At 51.3% G+C, this 11,479-nt stretch overlaps 1 protein-coding gene across 1 annotated transcript; it reads right to left on the minus strand.

The window, feature by feature from the left end:
- Positions 1 to 10,235: 10,235 nt before the first annotated feature.
- LOC306956602 (olfactory receptor 14J1-like) lies at positions 10,236 to 11,198 on the minus strand (the record flags this gene model as incomplete). Its single annotated transcript, XM_079547876.1, has 1 exon — positions 10,236 to 11,198. The coding sequence occupies one exon, from the start codon at positions 11,196 to 11,198 to the stop codon at positions 10,236 to 10,238; it is 963 nt and encodes a 320-aa protein (XP_079404002.1).
- Positions 11,199 to 11,479: the final 281 nt, after the last annotated feature.

Here is an 11,479-nt window from a genome sequence, read left to right on the forward strand (position 1 = left end):
GAAAATGGCTGCCCATGGCTTGGGCAGTTTTACTCTCCGTTGGATGAGGAGCTGGCTGGAGGGCTGTGCTCAATGGTGGTCAATGGAGTGAAATCCAGCTGGCGACCTGTTTCCAGTGGTGTCCCCCAGGGGTCGGTGTTGGGGCCCATCCTGTTTAATATCTTCATTGATGACTCAGATGAAGGCATTGAGTGTACCCTGAGTGAGTCTGCAGATGGCACCGAGATGGGAGGTGGTGTGGATCTGCCTGAGGGCAGGGAGGCCCTGCAGAGGATCTGGATCAGCTGGAAAGCTGGGCCGAGGTGAATGGGATGAGGTTCAACAAGGCCAAGTGCCGGGTCCTGTATTTGGGCACAACAACCCCATGCAGCACAAAGGCTTGGGGATGAGTGGCTGTGAGTGTGAAGAGGAAAGGGACACAGAATCACACAGAATCATAAGGTTGGAAACGACCTGCAAGATCATCCAGTCCAACCCCCTCCCATTCCTATCAGTACCACAAGCTACTAAACCACATCTTGTAGCTCAAACACCAACATACAGAATCACAGAACTGTGGGGTTTGGAAGGGACCTCAGAGATCATCGAGTCCAACCCCCTGCCAAAGCAGTTCCCTGCACCAGGTCGCACAGGTCGGCGTCCAGGCAGGTCTTGAACATCTCCAGAGCAGGAGACTCCCCCACCTCCCTGGGCAGCCTGTTCCAGTGCTCCGTCACCTCACTGTACAGAAGTTCCTTTGCACATTGGTGCAGAACTTCCTATGCTGCAGTTTCCGGCCGTTTCCCCTTGTCCTGTCTCCATTCACCACTCAAAAGAGTCTGTCCTCGCCATTCTGCCCCCCACACCTCAGATATTTATAGACCTGGATCAGGTCCCCTCTCAGTCTTCTTTTCTCCAGGCTGAACAGACCTAGTTCACTCAGCCTTTCCTCATAGCAGAGATGCTCCAGGCCCCTCACCATCTTCGTGGCCCTCAAACACCTGGGACTGTTGGTTGATGCTCAGCTGAACACGAGCCAGCAGTGTGCCCAGGTGGCCAAAAGGGCCAACAGCATCCTGGCCTGCATTAGAAATGGGGCAGCCAGCAGGAGCAGGGAGGTGAGCATCTCCTGTACTCAGCACTGGTGAGGCCACACCTCGAGTGCTGTGTTCAGTTTTGGGCTCCTCACTACAAGAAAGACATTGAGGGCCTGGAACGTGTCTAGAGAAGGGCAATGAAATGGTGAGGGGTCTGGAGCACAAACCTTATGAGGAGTGGCTGAGGGAGCTGGGATTGTTCAGCATGGAGAAGAGGAGCTCAGGGGAGACCTCACTGCACTCTACAACTGCATGAAGGGAGGTTGTGGTGTCAAAGGGTCTGGCCTCTTCTCTCAGGCAAATAGTAGGAGCCGAGGAAATGGCCAGGAGTTATACAAGAGGAGGTTTAGGTTGGACATTAGGAGAAACGTTTTCTGTCAGTGGTCAGGCACTGCAATGGCTGCCCAGGGAGGTGGTGGAGGCACCATCCCTGGCAGCGTTCAAGAGGCGCCTGGATGAGGAGCTGCGAGATGTGGGTTGGTGCTGGTGGTACTGATAGGAATGGGAGGGGGGTTGGACTGGATGATCTTGCAGGTCGTCATCATCTTGCAGATGATTTTGCACACACACCCGCAGCAGGACATCCGGTGCATTTCCAAGACGCCGCAGTCTGAGAGGCTAAAAAAGAAATTGCACGTGCAAAGCATTTTTTCAGTGCCTGCAATCAGCTGCTCCATACCTGCATCAAGAACTACCTTTCAAAACTCAACTTGCGTTTATGTGTATGCAGTTATTTTAATTAAACCAAAAGCATTGAGCAGCTGGGCCTTTTTTCAAGTTTCAATGATCAAACCACTTAATGCTTTGGTTTTTTTTGTCTGCACTCGCTGCCTTTACTAGTGCCCTCTTCCTACATGCTCGCTGTATAGATGTGTGAAACAAAGGTCTCTCACTGTCTGTGTCCTGGAAAAAAATTAACCACGCTCACATTTACAAGTACTTACAGATCTCTGGTTTAGGGTTAGGGCAACCCTTACAGGGAACAGGCTGCCCAGGGAGGTGGTGGAGTCTCCTTCACTGGAGATGTTCACGACCTGCCTGGATGCCGACCTGTGCGACCTGGTGTAGGGAACCTGCTTTGGCAGAGGGGTTGGACTCGATGATCTCTGGAGGTCCCTTCCAACCTCTACAATTCTGTGATTCTGTGATATAAGCTCACAAGATCTGGGGGGCAGCATTCAATTTCCTTCTTCATCTTCCAAGGCAATGAAAAGCACCAGACATAAGAATTGATGAAAAAAAGCCAGCAGATCAAGAATGACTTCATATGAGAGACAGCGCTCATCTTTTTACCAGAGTATTTCGCTTTAAAACTCGAGGTTCATTTGAATCTAGCCTCCAAATTCATTAAAGAATTGGAAAAAAAAAATCAGTGTTAAATATCTTTCCAAGCTGCATATTAACAATACAACTCGGTATTTGGCATGCAGAAAAATCGACTCTCACGTCATACTGCCACTCAGTTATTCAGACACTGCTATAATGACAGAACAGAATTATCCGTGGTAAAACAGTTTACCTCAATTCAGCCTTTCAAAGCACACTGTGCAGCGTGGGACAAGCCCTTCCAGCCCTGTGTGGGACTGGCTAAAACACACAGCACTGCTCTTCACACCCTGCACAGCAGTTTGAAGCCACCGTCGTCCCTCTCCCATCCCAGAGGCACCAGGCATCGCAGCGCAGAGCTGAGTGCTGCACACTTACGTTCAGTCCTTCTGAGAGCAGCTCTGGCCCGCAGCTGTGTGTGTGGCCGAAAGAATAAAACTAATATCCTTTAATCTCTATTTGCAAAAGAATACTGTTAGTGAGATCTGCAACACGAAGACAGCTGTGAAAACGCAGGACATGGTGGATACAAAGAAGCAGAAGCAATAACCGAAGGAATGAGGAGCAGACATAAGGTGGGAGGGATTGGCATTCAGCTTTAAGCACCAATGATGAGCTCGCTTTTGCACTATGTATGAGGATTAAGACATGTAAAAAAGAGAATTTTTGGTAATCAATAAACGAGGCTTGCTGATCACTCATATTGAGTGCCAGGTTCTCCTTGTTATCACAGATAGCAGGACAGCTAGGTAAGTGAGAAGACAGCCACTAAGGAAGGAAGCTAAGGGAGAAAGCGTGCTGAAGTGCGTTGCGAGGGGCAAGGAGCTCAGCTAGGTAAGTTAGGGGGAAGCGGCTGGGGGAGGGAATGAGAGGGGCCAGCAGCTCTTCTGGGAAAGTGGGGGGAAAGCTGGTAAGGCAGGGAAGTGAGGAAACAGCAGCTGAGGTAGGGGAAGCGAGGGGCAAGCAGGGAAGCTGGATAATGTTAGGAACAAGCAGCTCAGGTCGCTAAAGGAAGGGGCAGCAGATGTTTAGTGTGGCTGTGACCTTGGTTTGGAGTTCACCCAGCAGGCTTTGCCTAAAGCAGAATGAGCTGTGGGCACAGCGTCCAGCAGTGGAAGTGACCGACAGCTGGAGACAGCAGCAGCCTGAGCGGAAAGCGGCGCTCTTGAGGGAAATCCTCACTGTGAACAATGGCCCAGAAGAAGAGAGCAGCTTGTCCCTGCGTTCACATAGTAAGGTTTTCCTTTCTGATCTGTTACCCCTCAGGCGGTGCCTACAGCTGTGTGATGTGCTCTGCAGGAAGTGCCCATGTTTCGCATTCAACCTTGTCTTTCACCTTGTTCTAAAGCTTAGAGGCACCCTTAATTTCTGCAGGCCTGAGCTTTGTGCCACGAGAGCTCTGCAGCTTCTTCCCGTGATGTGAGACTGTGTTGTGTCTACTCTACTTCAGGCTCTTCTCTTTTCATTTTAAGGTAGGAAAATTCATTTCTGGGCCAGGAGAAGAAATGCAGCAATCTTCCCTGCGCTGCTCAGTTTGCCTGAATTGCCAAGTGCTCCTCGTTTTTCTTGTACCCTTCAATTCCAAGTCCATATTTTCCCAAAACCAAAGAATTCAGAGGTAACCACCTACAGTTCAGTAAGTGATTTCAGTATTTATTTCTGATTGTGGCAATTCCTTCAGTTCAGAAGTCACACTTAATTTACGGTGCCTGCTTTAATTCTGACCAAGGTTGCAGTGGCAGCTGGCTTCCCAAGGCTGCAGTACGTGGTGGTGGCACAGCCTCGGGCTTCTGCATTTGTGCTGATCCCACATTTCCTTTCTCTGTGTTGCAGGTCAGCTGGCGCTAGAAGTGGACGGCATCCAGTGTGAATGAAGGTCAGTGCAGGAGCAGCTGCTGCTGGGAGGAAGGAAGTGCAGGCTGATGGGCGCTGACGCATCTCCTGGTACGGCACCAGAGGAGGCAGCAGTGATGCTGGGGGGCAGTTGCAGAAGAACACGAGGAGCTCCTCAGCAGGAAGCCACAAGCCCTGCAGAAACCTGCAGCAGACTCAGAGCACGCGTGGATGCCCAGGAGGAAATGCAGGCCCAGCGTTTGAGCAGTGCCTGGCCATGGAGTGCTGCGGCCCAAGAACGAAGCTGTTCTGCCTTTGCCCAGATGGCTTTCCAAGGTGGACTTTGTCTGTCCTCACAAAAACCAGAGGGCTGACTCATCCAAATGCTGGCTGATTGCTTGGGAGCCCAAATCCTTCCGGCCTCCAATCTGGGGACAGCCTGGAGGCAACATCTCCTGGGTCTGATCATGCGGTGCCTGAGCGAGAGGATGACCCAGGCTGGTTACACAAGAGTCATCTTAATTTCTCTGTTCTGTTACTTCAGATAACGCCATCGGGCGGCCCTCATGTTTTCTTACAATTTGGTACCAGGCCTGGTGACCTTGGGCCAAAGTCCCAAAGGCTGGATCCAGCCCAGGGGCTTAAAGCCACAGCCACAGTTAGAACAGCACTGACTGCAGGGCCTAAAGCCTCAGCCGCAGGCAGAGATGAGAGCTCCAGCCTTGGACCTAAAGCCACAGCTGGAGAAGGTGGAAAGGCCCTGGGGCCTAGAGCCACAGCCAGAGATGCCGGGTTTTGTTTTCTGCTGGTTCCTATGGGACTCCCTTGACCATCTGAGGCCATACTGGTTTTTATTGGGCTGCACTAGAGTCATCTTCACTTCTCTGTTGCTTTACTTCAGTTAACCCCGTTGGTGACCCTGGTGTTGGTTTCCAAAGGTTTGGATCTGGGAGGCGTCCATTTCCTTCGCTTATGATGCAAGCACAGCGGTGATGCAGGCATTCGCTGAGCTCACAATGGTTGCTGGGCTGGAAGCGTTTGTGCCACCGCTGGAGAGCAGAGAGCTGTTGCTCTGGTGAGCGTGGTGCACACCGAGACTGAGCTCTGTGCTTTTCTTGAGGGATCATCCTTTGAGAGCCCACTGGGAGCAGCGCTGCGGCGTGTGCGTCAGCTGGGCACCGCTCCGGCTGAGCAGGCTGACCAGGTGGGCTGGGTTGGTGCTGGCTGGGTGCTGGGAGATATAAGGGGAAAGAAAGGTATTTCTAGCGGAAAAGCAATATTTAAGGGGAAAACCCCAGATTTAAGGGGAAAAACGGGGATTTCTGGGACAAAACCCCAGATTTCAGGTGCAAAACCCCATATTGAAGGAAAAAAACAGGGATTTCTGGCAGAAAAGGCCCTATTTAAGGAGAAAATCAGGGATTTCAAGCAGAAAAGGTGGCATTTAAGGGGAAAAACCCCAGATTTAAGAGGAAAAAACAGGGATTTTTAGCAGAAAAAGCCTTTTTTAATGGGAAAAACAGGGATTTCTTGGAAAATAAGCAATATTTAAGAATGACTTCAAGGGTCTGGGGAGGGTACTGGATGGTGCGGGAGTGCAGCTGGTCTTCCCTTCTATCCCTTCAGTGGCCGGGAAGGACACTGAGAGGATCAAAAAAACCTTTATCAATAAATGGCTTAGAGGCTGGTGCAGGCACAAGAACTTTGTTTTTTTTGACCATGGGGCAATTTACTCAGCTCCTGGCATGATGGCTGCAGATGGAGCTCACCTGTCTGCAAGGATCCTAGCCCAGGAGCTGGCGAGCCTCATTGAAAGGTCTTTAAACTAGGAAAGAAGGGGGAAGAGGACAAAATGAGGGCTGCGGGTAGTTCGAGGTTCAAAAGTGAACTTGATGGGTGATGAGGGTAGAGTTCGAAGGGATGGAGTGTGGCAGGGGAATGCTGCCTCCCTGAATTGTCTATACACCAATGCGCGCAGTATGGGAAATAAACAGGAAGAGTTGGAGATCTGCATGCGGTCACACGGCTACGATCTCATTGCGATCACAGAGACGTGGTGGGACAGCTGGCATGACTGGAATGTTGTCATGGAGGGCTGTGTGCTTTTTAGGAAAGATCGGCCGGTGAGGCGGGATGGTGGAGTTGCTCTTTATGTAAGAGAGCAGCTTGAATGTATTGAACTGCACCTAAGGGAGAGCGGTGTAGCAGTGGAGAGCTGCTAGTAGTAGTAGAGAGTGAGAATCAAGGGGCGGGCTGGTATGGCTGACACTGCTGTGGGAGTGTGCTACAGGCCCCCTGATCAGGAGGAGGAGGTTGATGAGGCCTTCCACAAACAATTGGAAGCAGCGTCACGATCCCAGGCGCTGGTGCTTATGGGGGACTTCAATTATGTAGATATTTGCTGGAAAAGCAATGTGGCCAGGCATGCGCGGTCCAGACGGTTCCTGCAAAGTGTTGAAGGCAACTTCCTGATGCAGGTGGTTGAGGAATCGACGAGGAGAGGGGTACTGCTGGACCTTATTCTCTCTAATAGAGAAGGGCTTGTCAGGGAAGTAAAGGTCGGGGGCAGCTTGGGTTGTAGTGACCACGAGATGGTGGAGTTCAAGATCCTGAGCAGAAGAAGCAAAGCAAAAAGTAGGATTGCTATCCTGGACTTCAGGAGAGCCAACTTTGATCTCTTCCGGGGCCTATTTGGAGCTATCCTGTGGGCTAGGGTGTTGGAAGGTAAGGGGGCCTGTGAGAGCTGGTCGGCATTTAAGCAGCTCTTCTTCCAAGCCCAGGATCGGTGTGTCCCTGTGAGGAAGAAATCAGGAAAGGGTGGCAGGAGACCTGTGTGGATGAGCAAGGAGCTCGTGCGCAAACTCAAAGGAAAGAAGAAGGCCCATGAAATGTGGAAAAAGGGTCTGACTACTTGGGAAGAATATAGGAATGTTGTCAGGGCCTGCAGGGATGCGATGAGGAAGGCTAAAGCCCGCCTGGAATTAAATCTGGCAAAGGGGATAAAGGATAATAAAAAAGGCTTTTTTAAGTATGTTAACAGTAAAAGGAAGACTAGGGAGAATGTGGCTCCCCTGCTAAGTGAGGGGGGTATTCTGGTAACAGGGGATGCTGAGAAGGCGGAGATACTGAATGCGTTCTTTGCTTCTGTCTTCAGTGAAAAAGCTCCCCTTTGGGAATCCAAGACCCTGGAGGTGAGTGAGAGGGTCTGGGGAATGGAAGACCTCCCTTCAGCAGGGAAGTCTGGGAGCGCCTAGGCAGCACCAATGTTCACAAATCCATGGGACCTGATGGGATTCATCCACGGGAGCTGAGGGAGCTGGCAGAGGTGATTGCTGAACCGCTTTTTTGTCATCTTTGAGAAGTCTTGGAGGACGGGGGAGGTGCCTGAAGACAGGAGGATAGCCAATGTCACTCCGGTCTTCAAAAAGGGCAAGAAGGAAGAGCCAGGCAATTATAGGCCAGCCAGCCTCACCTCTGTCCCTGGAAAGGTGATGGAACAGCTTGTACTGGATGTCATCTCCAGACAACTGGAAGAAAAGGAGGTTATCAGGAGTAGTCAGCACGGTTTCACCAGGGGGAGGTCGTGCTTGACCAACCTGGTAGCCTTCTATGATGTTGTCTCTGGATGGGTGGATGGGGGGAGAGCAGTGGATGTAGCCTACCTTGATTTCAGCAAGACTTTTGATGCTGTCCCCCAAGACATCATTACAACAAAGCTGAGGAAGTGTGGGATGGATGAGTGGACAGTGAGGTGGGTTGAGAAGTGGCTGACTGGCAGAGCACAGAGGGTCGTTGTTGGTGGTGCAAATTCTGGCTGGAGGCCTGTAACCAGCGGTGTTCCTCAGGGGTCTGTGCTGGGTCCGGTCTTGTTCAACATCGTCATCAATGACTTTGATGAGGGGATGGTGGCCACCCTCAGCAAGTTTGCTGATGACACGAAGTTGGGAGGATTGACTGAAGGCCGTGCTGCCATTCAGTGAGAGCTGGACAGGCTGAGAGCTGGGCAGAAAAAAAACGGATGAGGTTTAACAAAAGTGCAGAGTCTTGCATCTGGGGAGGAATAATTGCATGCAGCGGTACAGGTTGGGGGATGAGGTGCTGGAGGGGAGCTCTGCAGAGAGGGACCTGGGTGTCCTGGTGGACGACAGGTTGGCCATGAACCAGCAGTGTGACCTTGTGGCCAAGAGGGCCAATGGCATCCTGGGGTGCATTGCAAAGAGCGTGGCCAGCAGGTCGAGGGAGGTGATCCTCCCCCTCTGCTCTGCCCTGCTGAGGCCTCATCTGGAGCACTGCGTCCAGTTCTGGGCTCCCCAGTACAAAAAGGACAGGGATCTCTTGGAAAGAGTCCAGCGGAGGGCCACAAAGATGGTGAGGGGCCTGGAGCATCTCTGCTATGAGGAAAGGCTGAGTGAACTGGGTCTGTTCAGCCTGGAGAAAAGAAGACTGAGAGGGGACCTGATCCAGGTCTATAAATATCTGAGGTGTGGGGGGCAGAATGGCGAGGACAGACTCTTTTGAGTGGTGAATGGAGACAGGACAAGGGGAAACGGCCGGAAACTGCAGCACAGGAAGTTCTGCACCAATGTGCAAAGGAACTTCTGTACAGTGAGGTGACGGAGCACTGGAACAGGCTGCCCAGGGAGGTGGGGGAGTCTCCTGCTCTGGAGATGTTCAAGACCTGCCTGGATGCCGACCTGTGCGACCTGGTGTAGGGAACCTGCTTTGGCAGGGGGTTGGACTCGATGATCTCTGAGGTCCCTTCCAACCCCTACAATTCTGTGATTCTGTCATTCTGTGATGTACCCTTATGGGAACATGGGAATGTGGTGATGGTGTAGGGTCAGGCTTTCTTTTCAGAAAGTATCAGATGAAATCACTTCTAATGCAGAAGTGCTGGTTTGCATCTGGACATGAATGCCAAAAATACGTGGGTCAAAAATAGAATTTCTAGGGATCGGTTTTTCCTACAAATTTTCATCCTACTAACCATGACTAAGAAGTGCTTGCTGAAGTATGAACAGCTGTATGACCTGAGAGGAAAAGGGATTCACTGCTGCTTAGTGAAGGATAAGGGGAGCTCACCACAACTATCTCTCTAAATTGGAGAGGTGTGGATTTGAAGGCAGGACTTTTCGATGGATTAGGAATTGGCTGGTCAGGTGCAGCCAAAGGGTTGTGATCAATGGTTCTGTGTCAGGGTGGAGACCGATCACAAGTGGCATCCCTCAAGGGTCAGTCTTGCCATGGATGCTCTTCAACGTCTTCATCGACCGTGCAGATGATGGTATTGAGTGCACCCTCAGCAAGTTTAAAAATGACACCAAGCTGAGCGGTGCAGCCGATCCATTGGAGGGAAGGGAAGCCATCCAGAGGTACCTGGACAGGCTGCAGAAGTGGGCCCATGTGAACCTAATGAGGTTAAAACAGGCTGAGTGCAAGGTGCTGTATTTTGTCTGGGACAATGCAAAGTGTTTATACAGACTTGGCAAAGAACCACGAGAGCAGCCCTGCAGAGAAAGACTTGGGGGTTTCTTGTGTTCTGGGCTGCATTAAGAAAGGGAGCCAGCAGGGAGAGGGAGGTGATTGTCCCCTTCTAATCGGCTCTTGTGGGGCCCCATCTGCAGCTCTGCGTCCAGGCCTGGGCCCACAGCACAGGAAGGGCATGGAGCTCTTGGGGCGGGTCCAGAGGAGGGCCACTAACATGATCAGGTGGCTGGAGCAGCTCTGCTATGAAGAAAAGTTGAGGGAACTGGACTTGTTAAGCTTGGGGAAGAGAAGGCTGCAGGGAGATCTCATTGTGGCCTTTCAGTACTTGAAGGGAGCTTATAAAGAGGAGGGGGGACAGCTGTTTATGATGGTGGATAGTGATAGAACAAGGGGGAATGGTTTTAAACTGAGAATGGGAGGTTTAGGTTAGATATTAAAAGTAAGTTTTTCACTGAGAGGGTGATGACCCTGTATTCTATGATAACATAGTCACGTTGAGGAAAAGACTGTGAATCATTTGTTGAGACAGATGAGAAGACAATCCCTGCTGAAATTTGTCCATGACATCATTTTCCTCACTGCATTCTTGATGTCCTGGTTCCGCATGCTGTAGATGAGGGGGTTTAGTGTTGGAGGCACCACCGAGTACAGAAATGAAACCACCAGGTCCAGGGATGGGGAGGAGATGGATGGGGACTTCACGTAGGCCAGAAAGTCAGTGCTGACAAAGAGGGAGACCACAGCCAGGTGAGGGAGGCACGTGGAGAAGGCTTTGTGCCGTCCCCGCTCAGAGGGCATCCTCAGAACAACCCTGAACATCTGCAAATAGGACACAACAATGAATATGAAACATCCAAGTATGGCAAGAACACTAACTTCAATAAACACAGTTTCCCTGTAGTAATCTGATGCTGAGCAGGAGAGCTGGAGGATCTGGGGGATTTCACAGAAGAACTGATCTACAGCATTGCCATGGCAGAGTGGCAGTGAAAACGTACTGGCAGTGTGCAGCAGAGCAAAGAGAGCCCCAGTGCCCCAGGCAGCTGCTGCCATGGTGGCACAAGCTCTGCTGTCCATCAAGGTCCCGTAGTGCAGGGGCTTGCAGATGGCAACGTAGCGGTCATAGCACATGATGGTGAGAATGCAATACTCTGCTGAAAATAGAAACAAAAAGAAAAAGACCTGTGCAACACATCCTGTGTAGGAGATGTGCCTGGTGTCCCAGAGGGCATTGGCCATGGCTTTGGGGAGAGTGGTGGAGATGCAGCCCAGGTCGAGGAGGGCGAGGTTGAGGAGGAAGAAGTACATGGGGGTGTGCAGGCGGTGGTGGCAGGCTACGGCTGTGCTGATGAGGCCGTTGCCCAGGAGGGCAGCCAGGTAGATGCCCAGCAAGAGCCAGAAGTGCAGGAGCTGCAGCTGCCGCGTGTCTGCTAACGCCAGGAGGAGGAACTCGCTGATGGAGCTGCTGTTGGGCATCTGCTGCCTCAGGGCACAATCACCTGTCTGAGGAGGGAAAAACAGGAAAATGTTACTTCATACCTCCCCAGGCAAACCCTTCTCAGTGTCTTCTGAAACCTTCCAGGCTATCTTCCTCCATTTTGCCAGATCTTTTCTGCTACATTCCTTGAGCTCTTGTTGCTGCTGGTTGATGTTTCCACGCTGCACACGTTGCTCTGGTGCAGGCTGTGGATGACTCAGGCCTGCTCTGCAGCAATGAAGTAACAGAAATACCGAATGATCTCAGATTAGAAACCTGA

This window comes from Tetrao urogallus (assembly GCF_951394365.1).
Source record: "Tetrao urogallus genome assembly, chromosome: 32".
NCBI lineage: Eukaryota > Metazoa > Chordata > Aves > Galliformes > Phasianidae > Tetrao > Tetrao urogallus.